This window comes from Melanaphis sacchari, unplaced genomic scaffold, assembly GCF_002803265.2.
Source record: "Melanaphis sacchari strain LSU unplaced genomic scaffold, SCAv2.0 Contig47_pilon_pilon, whole genome shotgun sequence".
Classification (NCBI taxonomy): domain Eukaryota; kingdom Metazoa; phylum Arthropoda; class Insecta; order Hemiptera; family Aphididae; genus Melanaphis; species Melanaphis sacchari.
In genome coordinates, this window is record NW_020271320.1 from 204,506 (window position 1) to 224,585 (window position 20,080).

Below are 20,080 nucleotides of genomic sequence, written 5' to 3' on the forward strand. Positions count from 1 at the left end.
TACCTACATAGATCATGTATTTTTGAAATGTTTAAGTTTCTGTAATAACAACAGTTATGTTGAAGAACCGTGTATATACTTATTAAGTAATAAGTTATAATAACCGCTAGTAATAATATAAAAAAAAATATTATGGGTAATAATAATTATTAGAAAAAACAGACGTTTTGTATTTATCACAATCAGTTCAATATTCCATGTAATAAATAGAAAAATAAATTATCAACAGCAATACAAATAATATAATAAAATATTCATTGATTATTTAAACTGATGAATATATATTCTGAGTGGGAACTGCAGAACTGTTTTTCACATTCAATGTCCTTTCATTAAATTGTAAATTTAACACATGCACTACAATTACCTACTCAATTATGACGAGCATTCAACATCTATACTCTATAACAGAGTGAAATGTCTGGCTTAAAAATAATATAGTTAATTTTTCACAATATTACAAAGATCAAATAGCAATAATAACGGACGACTTAAATCGACCTCGATGTATGGTGATTTAGAGGTAGCTGATATACTTACATATTCATACTTGATATACAGTATATTAAATATATTATTACAAATTGTTATGATATTCAAATTCTACGAACGATATTATTATATGTTCAATTTATTGAATTGAATTTTTATAATTATATTGCTGTCAAAATGTAGAATACAATAGGGTATGTATGATTGAGCGCACTGCAAACAAGATAAGTAATCAATCAAAAATACTACAACGATGAACGTTACGGCATAGATTGATTTGTGTAATAACTAATTATAATATAATTTATATTCACGTTCTAACAATTGAATTGTATAACAATTATATGTATAATGTACATAGTTTCTTACTCGTAAAAATGCATAATGTATCCTGACAATATATTATATTATTAGAAAAACCAAATGTGTTCGAGATAATCAGAAAATACGCAAAGTCGTATTAATAAATAATAATAATTTGTCTAGCACAAGAGAATTAATATATTTTGTTAAATTTTTATTTTTATTCGTTTCAATTTCTAAATTGCATATTGAATAATAAATTCGATTGTAATTAATTTTATTGGCATTATTTGTAGTGAATGAAATAAAAAATAAACTTTTTATGCAGACATGTAGCAAAATGAAAGCTGATCAGAATTAAAAATTAATGTTTAAAATTTACTGAAAGTTGCATAAATTTGTAAAATAAAAGACCATTAACGTTTGCCATTGGTCATTAGGAATTAGCATAACATTATTATTTTTATACCTACCTACGTTTAGATAAACGCGCGCATGTCGTGTTATTGTTTTTGTTGTTGTTGTTTTTTCGTATTTATTAAATTATGTTTTCAAAGTTGTAATAATTGTTAATTTATTTATGTATACCCACCTACGCACATTATTTATCCTACCTATCTATAGTATTGCGAAAAAGAAGGAATTGAAATGTCAACGTCGTAATTTAGTTTAATTTACATTAAAAATCATTGTATTATTATTCGTTGCAATACTATATAGCTATTTCATAATATTATATGGGAAGATATACGTACTTACACAACGCTACGACGATTTTTCATAAATTAATATAATAGTAATTAAACGAATGATTATTGTATACTGTAGTAGGTACATTAATTGCAGGCAAATAATGATAGTAATGTATAGTTGTCCATTCGCGGGACAACAGGTGTCTCTCACTCCTCTTCTCTCGACCCGCACGGTCAGTACACGACAACAATATCAACGTTAACCACCGTTGACTAGATTTATAGCCTCTATGCTGAACAAGAGGCGGAACATCGTTCCGGGTGGAAAAATTTCAAGGACGTCCCCGGGCAAAGTCCGGGAAAAGGTATAACAATATTATTATTGTCTTGTGATTTTACAGAATAAAAGAGTTGTTTTTTTTTTTTTATTGGCGCCGTAATAATTATACACTAATATTCAATGTGTCTTTTATGCAAACTTCACAAAATGATATGCACCATTGGGTGTAGCCGTGCAGCAGGGAGTGGTGCAATGATTTTGACCGGTTTATTGTTAAATAGGTACTCTCCCGTCGTGTAGGTACATGTTTTTAGTTTTTCCGGCAATATTTACAATTACATATGGGTAAATATTTACTGGATTCTATGTATAAACTCAAAGAAACGATGACATTTTTTGTATTGATATGTCGTACGATGCACTGATTTTACAGTGTAATAAATATGTAGTATTATAATATTATTATAGTGGGTACATTGGTAATATTATGTTTACAACAGAAAAATGTTAAAACACATGCAGTGGACGATAGACATGACAAAAAATTGCGGTCTGCCTAGGATTAGATGCATTTTTAAAATAAATCAGAGTAACACTTCCAAATGACTGTACACTAGAATGGTAATATATATTTTTATTTTTTAGACATCACACGACAATATCGTCGCCTAACCGACCGGTACGGTTTTTTTCACGGCCATTGCGGCATTGCGTATGTCTTACAAACTGTTTTGATCGACTATAACGAAGTCTGAAAACTCGTTCGCCATGTTACAATGGTGTGCATGTTATTATTATATTATTAAGGCACGTGGATCAATGTTGTGGCGTAACCAGCACTAGTGTTTCGGGAGAGAGATTCAGGCCTACTATAGTTATGTTAGATTTAAAAAAAAAAATCATGGACGTTATGCCCTCTCCCTCACGCACACGTTCGTTTCGTCCGTACCAAATGTGAGTAACATAATAATATAGTTAAATATTTTTAACAATTATATAACAAAGCTTTTTAGTTATTTTGAAATTTTTTCATGTCTAATGAACGATTTTTATTCGTAGCCATTAATACACTATTAATATTGAGCGTAGACAATTCACGGAATCGATCTTTATTTATAGTGATACAAGACCGTAAAATGTAATATCATATTCTCATAAATCCGTAAAGTAACGTTTCGAAGTTGCAGAAATAATTGGAAAAATATAATGACAACTTTATTATAATATTGTATAATATATATTATATACAATACGTTCAAGTACTGTACGACGGGTGTTGGGTTGGTTATAGGGGGATGGATGAAGTGATTGCAGGAAGGCACTTCGGCAAATCGTCGAGATTAAGAGTTGGGAAATAACATTTTTTTTTTTTTTTTTAAGTCATAGGTATATACTTTTAAATATGCAGACACGCAACACTTCAAATCTTCTTTGTTTATGCGCTATTAATATGTACCCCGAAAATAGATACGTATATAGGTATGCTTATCGTTAATATCTCCTGTTCGCCAGTGATGATTTACGTTTAGGTAGCACCTATAAATTATAATAAATGACAGTGATTCGGTTAATTTTCGAAAAATCATACGGTTTTAATCGACTGTGTTGTGTAACGTTTATCTCGGAGGTCCAAACAAGTCCTAGCGAGTTAGCTATCGTTGTTCGGGCGCTGCAGTCCCGCGCCGCAGAACGCCGGCCCGTCCGTCGTTTCCACCACGGTGACGGACACGGAGAGAGAGAGAGAGAGAGAAAAAAAAAACAGAACACATTATGCCCAATACTGTTGCACTATAAATTATGATATTACAACACATACCAGTTGCAGCGGTGCACAGTACATATTATTATTATTATTATTATTGTATACACACAATATATTGTATATCATTATACATGCTCGCGCGTGTTTATTTTAATGGAGTTGTCGGTTTCGATACACACACTCACACACGGAGTAGGTAATATAATATTATACACTCGTATTGCATCGTATATAATTACTGTTTATAATTTATTCCGACGACGACGAAGACGATCTGACGACCGCGGGCGCGAGAGATGGCATCATGGGAAATCTGCGGACCACCTCGTCCGCCGCCACTCCGACCCGGATCGGCGCCACGTCTCGTCATTTAAATGTAATGATATTATGACATACAAATAATAATATAACACATACGCGAATAGGTCGACGTATTATTTGCTCGCGTATGTGTGTGTGTGTGTGTGTGTGTTTGTGCCCTCCCGACGCCGTTGATTGGATGGTTTTGCACTCGTCGTCGTTGTCTTACACACTCGGACGCGTGTAATCGAACGGTAGCGTACGTCATATTAAATGCACGTCGTGTGTGCAGTTATTGCGACGACGGTATATTATTCGTATAACATGTATAATATATATATATATATATATTGTACCGTAAGTATGTGTATGTATATGTATTACGTATTTTGATAATAAAATAACAGTTTGTAATCACGCGCACTCGGTCTCGGCGGCGGCGAGCGAATGTTAATGCGATATTATTACCTATGTTATATTACGCGATCATAGACATCGTCGAGTCGTATGGGGCAGCAGACACGGTTTTGTATGCACCTTATGATATCATAATATATTGCATAATATATATAATATATATCATAATATATTTTGTTATACACATTTACACACACACACACACACACACACACACACACACACACATACACATATATATATGCGTAATAATACGTATAAATATTATACACAGAACATACGCTGATATCCCTAAAGTCTAAGCACACTGTAACGTATATACACGTGACGGCGCACGCGTCTGTGTGTTCGTACAATAAGTCATCTTTTACAATATAATGGAAAGATTTTAATGCACCTGTCGATTTATTACGCTAAATCACGCGTTATTGTCATTACAATATTGTATAGGTAGTCATTAGAACGTCCGTATAGGTATAGGTAATATTATTATCACGTTCTTAGATTCCGTGTTATCACACGCGTGCGCGCGACCATACTATATCTGTACAGTAAGGTGTGAATCGCTTATTCCCTTCTGTTTTTGCATTTATACTGCAGGTTCATAATAATTCACTCCGAGTACGCTCATCCCATTTTTTTTTCTCCGACAACTGTAATTTATAAGAATGACCAAAGTTTACCTAATGAACACTCGATTAAATACCACATCTATTTTACCCAACTATTTTTGAAGACTTTTCCTTATTATGTATGGTATATAGACTTTTTAATAACTGAAAAACGACTCGTTCAAATTTTGGATAAATTACATCGACATTTAAAAAAATAAATACTCATTAAATAATTTACAGTAAAATGTTAGATTCGTATTTGAAAAACAGAAATTTGTATCCAAGACACTCCTTGAGTAGAATAAAAAAAATCTCAAAAATGTTGAAGTATATAGTCCTTAAATATATTTAAACATTTCAAAAAACAAAATTCAAATAAATTCATTATTAAATGAAAAAATGAGAAGAATATGGGTAGCGAATCACTTTGTTTATAATATTACATATTTTATAATAATCAAATTATCTAATATTATGTATAAATATCAAATGAATATTTATTTAATATTTTACGTGACTTATCAAAAGTTTGGAAACTTCGATTTTAGATAAAGACAAAAGATAAATTTATCTAGATAAAAATTTAAAACCAAAAATTATTTAGATAAAAATATTGAAAATAAAAATTTTTGCGCGTTTGTTGATACTTTACAAAAACTATTTGGCCGATTTTGACAAAAACATCAGAAATTATTTTTTTAAATGTCAGAAAAGTTTAAAGAGTAGTAATTTAAACTGTATTCAAAAATATACCAATAGTGCCATATCCATTTTACGATAGATGGTTGACCATCTCAGATTTTAGTTCCAAAGTGTGAATATTTCTTACAAGGAAAATTAATGATAGGTAATATTAAAAAAATTTTATTTTGTCAATTGATGTATTTTTGACTATTCATATTATAGTAACAAATTCAACGATGACGTCTCAAAATCAAGATTATTATTCTCCGCGTACTAAAAATACTTATTTTTTAAATTTAATTATAATTTTTTATTTGTTTATACTTTTTTTTTTTGTTTACCGCAATATTTATATTTTTTTTTTAGTTATATGTCAAAAACGGTTATAAAATAAGTATTTATAATGTATCAATTGTATTAAAACAATAAGACGGAAAAAATTTATGCTCAATATTGTACGAACGAATGATGATTTTTTTTTTTTTTTTTGTTATTTTTACATTGTGTGGGAAAATTATTTACCGCCCATCGTCATGGTGGCTAACTATACATGATAATTCTTACTATTTATATAATATTATGATATGAGTAGGTATTATTATAACCTATACCTACCAACCGATATGCCACCATGCGTATATATAATAGAAGTTTCGTAAAAATCGTTTTTTGTTTCAAGGGCCGAGATCAAACAAACGTGCCCGTATTACACTATGGGGCTTAAACCGGACACACAATATAGTAGGTATAGTCCGGTATAGATATGTCTATAAACAGTGCGTTTGCGGCGTGTGTGTGTATGTACAATTTTTATATGTTCCATTATGATAAGATGTCGAAGATGGGCAATAGGTAAATACAGGGTAAAGATTAAATTGTAAATTATTTACGATGTACGGTACATTACAAATGTACCTACCGGCACGCACCGGCGACGGCGATGTCAATGACTCGGTCGACAATGTCCGCATGCAAAAGCGGAAAACCGGTTTTCCCGATATACCGCGGTCACACACTTATTACTTACGTTAAGTAGCCAATGTGCGGCGGCATTTAGACGCGGTTTTTCCGGAGCGGCTGTCTGATACAAGACGATAGCGATCAATGCAGTACGCGCGAGCGAATGTCGGCGACCGACCGCGACTCGAGTATCATTATCATGATTACGTCAGTGGTAAAGTTTGGCTTTACGACTTCCTCAGCGTCGTATATACGTGTATATCGGGTGATCCGTTTGACATGAGACACTCATTATTTCAAAATCTATTGATATTTTGAAAAATATGTATTTTGCATAGTTTAAGTCGGTGAAACCCAACATTTTTTTTAAATGTATAAAAAATATATTATTTTTTATCCATATCACTAGGTATAATTTTTATTTTTTTGCTTTTTTTTAAAGACAAGAAGCACTTTTAACTCCTCATTCTCCAAAACAGTATATTTTTTTGAATACTCCAATACATACAAATCGAATTGTGGACTAGTGGTTTACAAGTTGCAAGTATTTAAAATGTAAATAGACAGAGAAGGTCCGTTACATTAGCACCGCCATATTTGAAAATCCAAAAAAAATTATACCAACGATTGTTATTCAATTTGTACACATTTGTAATCCTAATATAAACATTTGTACACCCTCCCAAACGCCCTCGAAAAATGTGTTTCGAGGAGTCGTATAGAGGTACCCTGCTAAATTTTGATCCATCTGTTCGTCTAAACTTCAAATACTTATAGTTAATAAGTTAATTAATTAAAATTTGATTTTTATAAATAAAAATACAAAAATTGAAATACTCTGTTCGAGTATTTGAAAGTAAAAACAAAAGTTTTCAATCAAAAGATCAAAAAAAAAAAAAAAAATTATAAATTTTAAGAATAAAAAAATTGTTTTGTAACAAGAAAAAAATATTTCAAAAACGTCGGTGTTTTTAATGAGTCACATTGAATGGATCACTCCGTTTACAACTTATGTATAGTAAATTATTATCGTGATTGATCGTATCATAGTATTGCGTGACATGCAGCGTTACAGTCTAAACCAAAAAATCGAGTAGTCGATAGTTATTTATTTTATAATAGGTTGAAAAAATTAAATTAATTTGTACAATAATGATATGAGGTGAGGTAAGTATAGCTAAAAATTGAAAAAAAAAATAATGATTTAATAGCTACTGCAGTTAACGTTTTAAAATCGTTTAAAATATTAATTCGACAACACGAAATAGTAGGTATTTACACAAAGATTAAACATATTTTGAGATTGTATAAAAATTTCGCATATAAAGAATATAGTAGAACAATAAACTATATTTTTATGAAAATTGTTAAATTTTTATTTTAAGATCTACAAAATCAGTGTCTTTTTTCAATTATTAATTAATTAAAATAAAATTAATTAATATAATATTTCACCAAAATAATTTGAGTAATATCGGTTTTATATTATTCGTTATTTTGTAGGTATATTGTAATTTATTCCCATAGAAATTAATGCTATTCACCGGGTTGAATAACACCAGAACATTAAAATAAAATATATTATGTAAGGGTAATCTTTCTTGACCTAGCAATTGTAAATTTTGATTTTAAAAATAAATAATATTATAGTTTTCTAAAATATGCATATTTTTAAAAAATTGTACACAATGATCCATATTCTATAGCACAGATAAAATACGTCATACTCCTTACAATAATTTGATAATTGTATTCACCGTGATTGAAATTACGTAAATAAATAACGGTTAATAATTTAAGTTTTACCACGATGTGCATTTTTTTTTTTTGTGTTCATCACATTTTGGAGCAATGTATTTATTTTAATATTCAACATACTGGGTTGTTTCTGATTATTTGGGTCTACATTAAGAACCTCGTATAGAGCAGAAGCGAGTTTTGTGTTTTTATTTGATTATTATTATGTTTGCATAATTAATTTACAAAGTTGCTTCACAGCACAAAGGAAAACTAAACCTGATCGCGGTTCTTTTGAAGGTTATCAACATATTATTAAGAAATATATGTTTAGGTATAATGAAAAAGCTACAAAAAAGTTGTTATTATTACTATTTTTTATTTAGATTTGGTTTGCAATAATTTTTAATTATGAAGTTAACTTATGTTTTTTCGCAATACAAACTTTATAATAGTTATTACATAAGTATTAGTCATCTATTTTCTATACAGTGCTAACTACTACCACCGGCATCGTGATTCTCGAGTTTTTTTTAAGTCAGGAGCCGGGCGTGTGGATTACTCGTGTTTATTTTGTTATTATTAGATGGACTTTAAGGATATCAAAAAGCTTACCACAAAAAATTAAAAAGAATCATTGTTTGAAATTAAAAATTATTTTAAACTTGATACTAAAATGTTCGTTAATATAATTAATTTTATCAAAAATGATATTTAAATAGGAATATAAACATTTTAATTACATTTATTTGTTTATACATTTTAGTAAATAAATAATTATTGCTTTGATTATTACTATTAGTTGCAGGTTAAATATTTCTAATTTATTATTACGATTATTCGATTTAAATTACTAGTTAATAATAATTAGTAAAATTGAAGACTTATTAAGAGATAATTTGTGAGGAGGATTCTATATTTTCACTGTTTATGGGCCACAAATATTAAACACAGTATTTAAGTGCGTATTATACCTATCTTTAGGTAATCAATGTCGAAATTGTTTAGATAATTAAATTTTATGATATTGCTATAATAATGCTATGTTACATCGTCTCGTATATTTACGCTTACACCACGCATAGACGTGCGTATTGTAATAATTATAATATGTTCATCGATCGTTTAATTTGGGCATTATATACAAACAGTTTAGCACTTTAGATATTCAAATATATTTACTTCAACTACCCAAACGATATAATTTAAGTATTTTCAGGTATTGATTATGCAAATTGATGTAATTTAGAAATATTGTAATTGCTAATATTTTCACATATAAGTATTACCTACGACCCACCGTGAGACGCGAATAATTAAAATTAAATCATACATACAATTGGTTTTAATTAAGTCATCGTATATCTCTTATAATTATTTTGAATGTTATAGACTATTCTTCTAATATCGATCAAAAGGGGTGAAAGAAATTATGTTGAGAATATAATAGTTAGGTACCTTTTTATTATATTGGTAATATCATATCGTTCAGTCAATTTATTCAACTTGTCTAATTTTATTGGTAAATCTTGTCGGCGCATACTAGTTGCCTCCCAAAATATACGAATTGCCTCTCATCCTTATCGTAAATAAAAAGGTTAATTTACACTAGTTGCCTCCGATGACTAGGTAGTTTATAATTATATACGAGTTGCCTCCCATATAGAATTAAGTAGTGGTTCATAAACTTCACTAAACAGTTAAATATACATAAATTAAAAATATCAGAGTTGGTTAAAAACAATAATAATATAAAAATAATCAATAAAAATAAAACATATTATACTACTTATTAAAAATATATAGTGCAGTTAAAAACATCAGTCTTAGGTATAGTAATATGTAGAATAATGTTATAATAGTATTTTTAGACAAACATTTGTTGTCTGGGGTACGTCGGGAGACAACTCGTATATAGTCGGGAGGCAATTCGTATAAAAATTATTGACCTTTTTGACTTCGGGAAGCAACTAGTGTGTCCCCAATCTTGTGTAACAATAATATATATTATTGTTTCATGACACCTGTGTGTGTGTGTGACAATTCCGTAGTAGACAATAGTGGGATTTGTGCTGAGATAAACATTGTTAATGATTGTGAGGCCTGTGGTCAATACGCACCATTTATCGAAAGGGCAGTTCGAGACTGACCAGCAACAAACACGAACTCACCAACACCAGGATTGTTTACCACCATCTACATTTTTTTAAGTATAAACCAAAAATATATTTTGAACAGAGATTTATAAACCAAATGTGTATTATTTATTGATAAAATCCCACATATCGTGTTCTAACTCCCTAGCTACGGGAAATTTATCCATAAGGACCAGAAAACCTTCCCTGGATAACTAATATAGTAACTAGGTTCCCCAATCAAGTTACACTTGGCTATTTTAGAAAAAAAAAGAATTAAATTTTATGTATATTTTGAGCATTATTGTTTACACTTCTTTTGTGATTACAAACACATATATTGCTGACTGTGTTCTTAATGTTTTTTAAAATTATCACATTTAGCTGTAAAATAGTGTATTATATTAAATTATTTAAATCAAAGATGTTTTCGTAGTAAATATACATACTATCGCATATAATGTATTATGCTAATAATGATTTTATCAATATTTTATTCAATTTTAACTTTTTATTTATATATAAAAATGTTAATTTAATTTTTACTTTTACAACATTTATATGGTTTTATTTTATGTGTTCACGGGGTGTAAAGTTTAGAGCAATAATAATAATTATTACTTTCATTGAAAATTCTGTTGCGAGTGCGATATAATTTGTTTTTTATTTTTATGCATATTTGTGCGATAAAATATCATGTGTAATTTGTTTAATTACCTATACATTTACTTTGAAAAAAATAGAATTTTAGAATTGTATCATATTATTCAATAATGAACTATAATTTTAACTGTAAATATTTTTATTTCTAAAGAGTAGAGAAAAGAAGATGGTCTTTCATATTATATTCAATATTTAGTATAAATTACCAAGCTTAATAATAGTATATTTTTAAATTTTTATTTTTTGTATTAAAATATACATCTTTTGATTATAAGTCTAGTTAATATAAAAAGTAACTACTAACTACCACAAAAAGAAGTGTAAATTCTAGTAAGAATTTATATGAAACGCTATTTTAACATCAATTTAGTTATGAGTAATGCTTGGCCAAGCTCAATTTGTAAAAAAATAGCGTGAAACATAATTTTGGGGTCATAATTTTATTTAATATCTAAGAAATAAGTTTAATGGTGACTTATACGTATATTATTAATTTAAGAAATTAATATTGATTAATTAAAATTAATATTGTATATTAAAATTAGAAATTTGATCAACGCGAATATTAAAAATAGTCACATAATTACATAAATATATTTCATATAAAATTGACTAATAAACATTTTAAAATAATATTATAATTGTGAATATCATAAAATATTTTATTGGTGCCAGGGGCTAATACATGGTTGTGAGCCCCCGTCAATAAAAACAATTCTTTAAAATTATGAAATTATACAATAAAACAAATTTAAACATTTTTATTTAAGTATGATAACGATTTGATGAGGATAAAAATATTAAAAAAATATTATATTTTTATTAAAATATATATTTACACATAAAATTAAGTTTTGTTTATGTAAACAGGTTTAGTCGGTAGGTATCTGAATTATGAGTATCCATGACCAAGACAATCACATAAACAAAATTTCCCAATTCTATTTTTAAATACAGTAATATCAAAATATATGCCTATTCCCAACAAACACAAACCTGGCTATGACGCTGTTTCCCCACTTACCATACTATTAGTGGTAAACACGGTCGACGGGCCCATCGACTGTTAGCTCAAACAAGAAAAAATAAAAATATTTTTGAAGGTACTATAAAAAGTACAAATTATCACTTAATGTAATTTTAAACCGAGAAAACTATGGGCCCTTAACACACGTAGGCCCCGGGGACTTGGTCCCTCCTGCCCCCCCCCCTTAATCCGGGCTTGTAAACGCATGATCATAGAACTTTTTATCTTGTAAAGGAATATTAGATGTTTGATTTTTAGTTCAAACATTATTGGATAATAATGTTTTAAATATTAATTAAGGAAATACATCTATACGTAATGATATTTACTTTCTATACAGATATAAACTGTGTATTACGTAGTCAATATCAAAATGTTTATAGTTCTTAAAAGCCTTAAACACAACTTCAATGAATTACCGTTTCTGAGCTTCTCAAACAACTTATATTTTAAAGAGAATAATCTAATCTAAAACGATTCGTTAAAATTGTGTCACTTATTAACTAATAATATAATTTGCATCTGACTTTGTGATGGCATTCAGTTTTATTTATCAATTAAACTTATTCAGTTATAATAAAAATAGGTCAATATTAAGAATAATAATAATAAAAAAAAAAAAAAAAAATGCAAATAAAAAATACCATCATTTAACTACTTAATATAGTGTTACGTCAAGTCTACAACGCTGATTCATAATCAACGTAGGAATGAAATACTTGATGTTATTAAGTGTAGAAAAATTTTTATTTAACGTAACAAAAATATAAGATGTTGGATGAGCGGTATTACGACCAGACTCTAAAATGCTGATGAACGAGACCGTGAGTAGTGTACGACCTACCTCTGAGCGTCTCGAATATCCCTAACCGTTTGCAAAGCTCTTGTCCAAGTCTCCCTTGTAAATGGTTGGTTCACAAAGAGAACCGATTATGGTGGTGGCGAATTCCAATGACGCGAGAGTTCTCGAATTTCGATTATTTTTCTTATCGACTATTACACTCTCCGAGTTTCGACTTTTCTAAGAAGTGAGCGACGTGTGATCATACCTAAATTGTTTAATTAAATAATTCAATGTTCACACTATCCGTCCTTACCTCACATTGTCTTGTCTTGTGTCACCACACCGTACAATATATAATATGTTTTAAAATATATCTAATAAAATATTACATGGTTTGTAACACGGACTTAAAATTTTGTACACGGTATAGGTATACCGTATACAAAATATACATCATATGAGTAACTATCCTTTATTCTACTCTGTCAAAAATTCTAGTGTATTTAGTGTATTTAAATATGCTATGAAAAGTAATAAAAAAAAAAAAAAAAAAAACCTCTAAAATATCTACTGGTAAAAATATAACAATCCAATTGTATGCAATATTAAATAACTATTTTTTTTTCAAATCTCGACACTTGCAGGACGCTATAAAAACACGAGGTTTGGAAAATTTTACCCTGAATACACTTATTATTACGAGCACAACGTTATGTCGTTAAAATAAGATGGAGAGGGAAATATCGCATCAACACCGTATTTTTTTTTTTTTAATAATCAGCCGATACGTACCCGTGTGTTTAATACCTTTCATTAAAATGACAAAAGTTCCAGGCAATGGGCTGGATCGTAAAGCTGCGTTTTATTGCCGTCTGCATAGCTAGAGAATTTAATAACTTTATCAGAGTCAGCCGGGTTGTAGCTCATTGCAGGGGCCTCTCATACCACCTCACCGTCGCCCCCTCCTCACTAAACTCTCCACTACCACCACCGCAACTGGTCATGCCACCAACCCGCCAGTCATCAAACGCACACTATAATAGGTATGATATAAGTAGCAATATTATACATATATATACAATATTATGGTATATATACCTCCGTCATGCATGTTAACTGTCAACTATTTTACACAACAACATTTACGACGGAAAACATAACTAAAAAAATTTTGTTTTCAATGTGTCTATATATACATATACACACACAGTATACATTATACTTAGGTACATAAATAGTTGGGACAGGAAAAATGTAAAGAATATAATACTACTGCTGTGAACTTATTATATAATATATTATACGATTCCAGAACAAATGCCATTTTCTAGATTGTACACGATTCTAGTTTAATTATATAGGTGTTCCTTTTTATTTTATTGTTTTTTTCCTGGTCCACCTCTTTCGTAATGGATATTTTCTCATTGTTATTGGGACAATCATTTCAGGACACGACACAAATAGGTTGGCGTTAATCCCAATAACATCAAATCCTTCGTTTTTATTGTATAACATATAATATATTTATACTGATATTGTCTTCTGCTGGAGACTGCAAAAAATGCATACACACACACCATAAAGATTTAATATTATAGCAGAGCAGTGTTTAATTGGTCGTTTAGTTAAATTAACTTGATTTTACGTGCAATCATATACCGTTAGATACGTAAATATGACATTTATCACAACGAAGCTGTGGAATAGGATACATAAACATATAATATTATACTTTTTTTTTTTTTAATTAAAATATTTAAGTCATAAATTGTTCTTCATATCCCAATTACTTTAAAACAATTACCTAACATACATAATTATTTTTCGTCGTTAAAAATATTTTTAAGCCACTTACTTTATTGACAAAAATTTAAGCTCACGCAATGATTATTATTCGTATCTACTTATAATTGTTTAATTAATTTTCCATTACACATACAACTTGTATGTGGTTCGTATCCTTATACAAACTATATAACCATGAATCAATAACCATGTAGTGGACGTAAGAAATACTATTTTTTTTTTAATAATATTGAAATGGGTTAACAGAATTATGATATATAGATATATGTAAGAATATATATATATAAAAAAAAACAATAGCAAACGCTTGTTAGGATTCCGAGTAAACGATGTTAACGAGTTACAAAATAATAAATTGCAAACTTTACAAATTACATATTTTTCTAGAATTGCATTACGAACAAAAGAGTGATAATTAAATCGATTTAATTGTTAATTTTAACATATTTTTAATTGGAACTATGTATTATTTGCTTCTATAGCAGTGATAGAACTGATTGTGTTTTGTGAAAACTTAAAAATTAAAATTATAACAATTTTCCACATATTAGTTTTGAGAGTTATTAATCTTCATAATTTTAGTTAAGACGTCTACCGTCTACTTATATAAACATTTTTAACAAAAGTTAAAATCATAAACGACTTTATTATTTAAATGTAATAATAATATCATTATATAATTATGTTTTATATTAATTACTTTAAGTGCAACTAGTATAGTCACGAGAAAACTGCAGCTGTGCAATCTATTTTAAATGTTAATCGTGTTTTTTGTTGTATCTGTGATTTATTTTTTGTGCATTGTAATGGAATGAGAGATAACTGATTGTGTATTTTACTGATATAAATCAAAACTTTTATAGGTATAAGAGAAAATTTTAAAAGTGTTAATATTTTTAGTTCTAAAATGATTAACGTAAATTTTTGATTTACTAACAGCTATTTATTTCATGATATTTGTAATTCTTAAGTATTAAAACTTCGTATTTTAACGTAATTAAGGGATATCATAATTCATAACAATATTCCATATATTCCAAGTATTTCTATAGTCATTATTTATTTTATTAAATCATATAATACATTAGTACCGTACTTAAAGTTTGAAATACATGCCAAATAGATGACCGAGAACCGTCTTTTGAACACGATTTATATCATAATGATAGCTTACAAATTTTGTGTAATTAACTGTACCTATTAAATTAGAATGATTTATTTGAAATTTTATTAAAATGAAAAAAATTTAACATTGCGTACCACTATATTTATAGTTTAACTAGCTGTATTATTTTCTTCAAATTCGCATTAAGTATTATAATTTATCGTATACCAAGGCTGATCAAAACTTATAGCTCTTCGTACTCTATAATTATATCAAGCGTGGTATGTATGGAAATACATTAATTTTCCAACAAAACAAACTCAACTCGCTCAGATAGGTTTAGCGAAAACATAGTGCGCACTACGGACTACGGTGTCACCGTGGTGCTGAAGTAAATATGCATATCGAGTTTTAACATTGAATATATCTGCTCATTTTAGTTCTAAGAAAATAAATTCATTACCTACATAGCTATTGTTAAATTTAAACGGAATATCTACCCTTGAGTGTTTACTATTATTCGAATTGTCGGATACAGCTGCAGTTATCATAATAATATGTATTTAGGCGAGATGGACTTCAACTTTGATTCTGTTACCGTACATTATATATGTTTGGAAATATATTACCGCAAAGGATGCAATCATCATGTTTTTAATGGTTAAAACAAAACGCGTGCAATTAACCCAAGTCTGTGGTTGAGGTCACATTAATTAAAACACTGTAAGAGTGAAGTGTAGGTACCTATACAGCGAAACACATTTCTCGAAGTCGTATTCGAATTATAATACGGAATAGCGAAAGGTTTGTATTATTATCTGTCGACTGCAGATTGTTACATATTAAGTGTATTGTTATTGTTATATATAAGTGTATATAGCTTACATTGTCTACGTACCGACCGCAATTTTAAAAATAATTCTATTAGATACATAAAAAAATTTATAATTAATCAAAAACAACGATAAAATTTTCATTTTTTACCAACTGCACACATGCGCTTCCTCACAGAATCGATAAAATTTAAGACAGTATAATAATTATATCTTATTTACTGCTGCATAATTGTCTACGTCAACAAAAAAATAAATCTCAACTCATAAGAAATATATTGTTTATTTCAGACGCTATAGACGCATATATCAGTATGGTTATTCGTATAATAATATTGTATTATTACCTTATCGTTACATCGATTGCTGTATAATAATGACTACTCTCTGTACTTTATTCACTTTAATGAAAGTGCCAGTGACATTTTTCTAAGCGTTCCCCATTCTATTGTTCCCCAGCGCCAGCGCTTTGATTACTAACTTAATCGTATATATACAGAGTGATTTATCAAACATTAAATAAATATACTTAATGACCCTTATTTCCAAATTTTTAAGATATTCTTATACTACTTAATAAATGTCTTGCGGTGATACAAACTTTTATTTTTTAAATTAGAATCCCTTCACTTTTTATTGTGAATTATTTAGTTGACAATATTTTTGAAAATTTAATTAACTCTAAAAAAGTGTTTGTTAGGTTTTAAAACGTTTTTACTAAGAATGAATTGTTTATTGGATATTTGATTCCATGTTGTAAATCAAACTTAATTATTTCTACAAAAAATTATACGTTTTAGTTGATTAATTTTCGATTCACCATAACTCCCAAGTTTCCCAAAGTTATTACAACAGGACTTTTACTTTGAGAATACAAATTTAGAACAGACGCACTACTCGTTCAAATTTTAATTTTGATCAGTTAATATTTCCGGAATAATTTTTCGTTAAATTATTTTTAATAAATAAGAGAGATTCTCATAAAAAAAATTAGAAATTAATAATTCCACAGGAAATTTACTAAGTAGTACAAGAAAAAATACCTTAACAATTTAAAAACTTATAGTTTATATAAGTCTATATTATTAAGTAAATCAAGCAAAAATGTTGAAAACATTGATAAAGAAAAAAAAGGGGTGAATATATTTGATGAATTACGACATGTATAGTCTTTTGAAAAAAAAAAACTGGTTATAACGATTTTATACGTGTTATTGATTCGGCGGACTTACCTCGATGAAAGTCGGCGGAAATCCAGGCGTGGAGAAATGAGGCTGCGCGTGATGCCACAGGGTGCCGGGGCTGGGCAGTGGTAACGGGAACGGGTAAATGGGTCGCGGGTGCCAGACGGCCGGTCCTCCGCCGCACATCACACCGGGAACGCTTCCGTTGACGGCCGCCCGCCGTCCACTGCCGCCGCCCCCGCCGCCCCCGCCGCCGGGCTCCAAAGAGATTATCGGCTGCACGGTTGACGGTTCGACGGCGCCGCGATAATCGGACAGGCTGCTACCGGACCGGGTGTGGTGCAGCGGCGGCTGTTGGTTGAGCTGCTGCACAGGATGGTGGTGCGACGGTGGCGGTGGCAGCGGCGGCGGCACCGGCGGCTGGTGATGGTGGTGGTGGTGATGGTGTCCGATGAGCACCGACGCGGGTGGCCGGTTGACGGACTGCCGGCCGAGGTGCACCTGTTGCTGATGGTTGGCCACGACCCCGAGGACCGTCTTCGATTCGGTGGACGGCATTGCGGCGGCGGCATTAGCTTCGCTCTTCTCCGTTATCATGTCCAAGAACTTCAACTCCTCGTGCGCTGAAACACACGGCACGAATACGGTGAACACCCAACGACATAGTGCGATGATGATCATCGTAATATTACATTATTATTGTATTAAATCGTTACGCAGACGCGCACACAGCTGCGTTTTATTTACAATATATTGTATACAACCACCGATCGATAGTATATTTTTTTTATTATATTACCTCTAGGCGACCACGGTTAATGACTAATAACGGTTGGTTAGTTTACTAGGTACTTACAATATATATTTTATGCGTTTTTTTTTTCTTTTATTTTTTTTTTTTTTTGCCGTACTAATAGTAACACACTGTGATAGCAAGGGAAAATGCCGACTGTTGAGTTGAATTCCACATATACGTAGGTACACGCAAACGCACAAAAAAAAAAAAAAAAAACTGTACACATGTTTTGTCCGGTTAAAGCTGCAGGTAAAATATAAAAATAAGAATACACAGCAGTTGCGCCATCGGTTAAGTATGAAATAAGACTAAAACGATTTTAAAACAAAAAATATCCCAGTCTATCGAATTCGATGGAAAAAAAATCACAAAATATAATTATCAGTTAGCTGACCAATTTAAACAGATAAACTAGTACAATTATAGTTATGGTTATTATTCAATAGTGTTCGTATTATAGCTTGTATAATGAATTAGAAATTAAAATACGAAATATCCGTTTTTCCCATTTAATAAACGCGCATATTGTGAATAACAATAGAAAAAAAATCACAAACACCTATACCAAATTATGTGTGTTATGAGATATGCAATATTTTAGTGCGTGTTTATTTTAGAACCAAAACGGTTTACTTAGTCGTATTTCGACCAATGGATGACACTAGTATAATTGAATAATATTATACGATAACGTATGTAAAATTGTAAAATGTATGTCAGGTATACATGAATCTTCAAAACGAAGTGCACATGTATTTGATTGTCTCGTGTTTGAAAAAAAAAACGCATTATAGATTTATGCAACGCGATTATCGCACAAACGAGATCAAATATTAAAATTCACAATGTGTAATGAGATTATTAATATGAAATATCAAGCATAAAACTATCCACCTTTTAAACGAAAAATTAGGTATTTTGTAGCACGATGTATGTATTAAAAAAAAAAAATAAACTAATATTTATGAATAATATAATTTATTGGAATTTTCCATAATACTGCAAATTATCATAACTTATAATATTGATTTATAAATTTCTTTCAGTTATAAGCCATTGAAAAATTGTAAAATGATTTTTTATGTTCTACATAAATGGTTATATTAAATACAAAACCGATGATTATATATTTTTATAATAGTATAGAAATGCGTACATTAACCTTTATGATTTATACAATTTTGTATTAGCTGAAAATTGTCTAATGAATGATCAATATCTTTCAAGTTTATCAACTTGTAATTGTATAGTTTCCTAAGATCTGGGGACTGAGACCTTACTATACCTTCTAGTTGCGTATATTTTACAAATATTTTGTAGCTGTGAATATTAAGTACTTTCACACAATTACTGTCATAGAATAAAAAAATAAAATAACGAATTGAATTTAATTATTTTATTGATATAAAAAACAATTTTTTTAATGAAACATGAATATAACAATTTTTAAACATGAAAAAATAATGTTAAATGGTTTATAAATATACGCAATATCTAGTTGGATAT

The 20,080-nt window shown here is 29.6% G+C and overlaps 1 protein-coding gene across 1 annotated transcript in view; it reads right to left on the reverse strand.

The window, feature by feature from the left end:
- LOC112598367 (POU domain, class 3, transcription factor 3-like) overlaps window positions 1-19,555 on the reverse strand; it is a 21,310-nt gene extending 1,755 nt beyond the window's left edge. Inside the window, exon 1 of the mRNA XM_025344795.1 lies at window positions 17,827-19,555. Coding sequence (XP_025200580.1) covers window positions 17,827-18,459 — 633 coding nt within the window. The 5' untranslated portion in view covers window positions 18,460-19,555. The remainder of the gene's footprint in view (window positions 1-17,826) is intronic.
- Window positions 19,556-20,080: the final 525 nt, after the last annotated feature.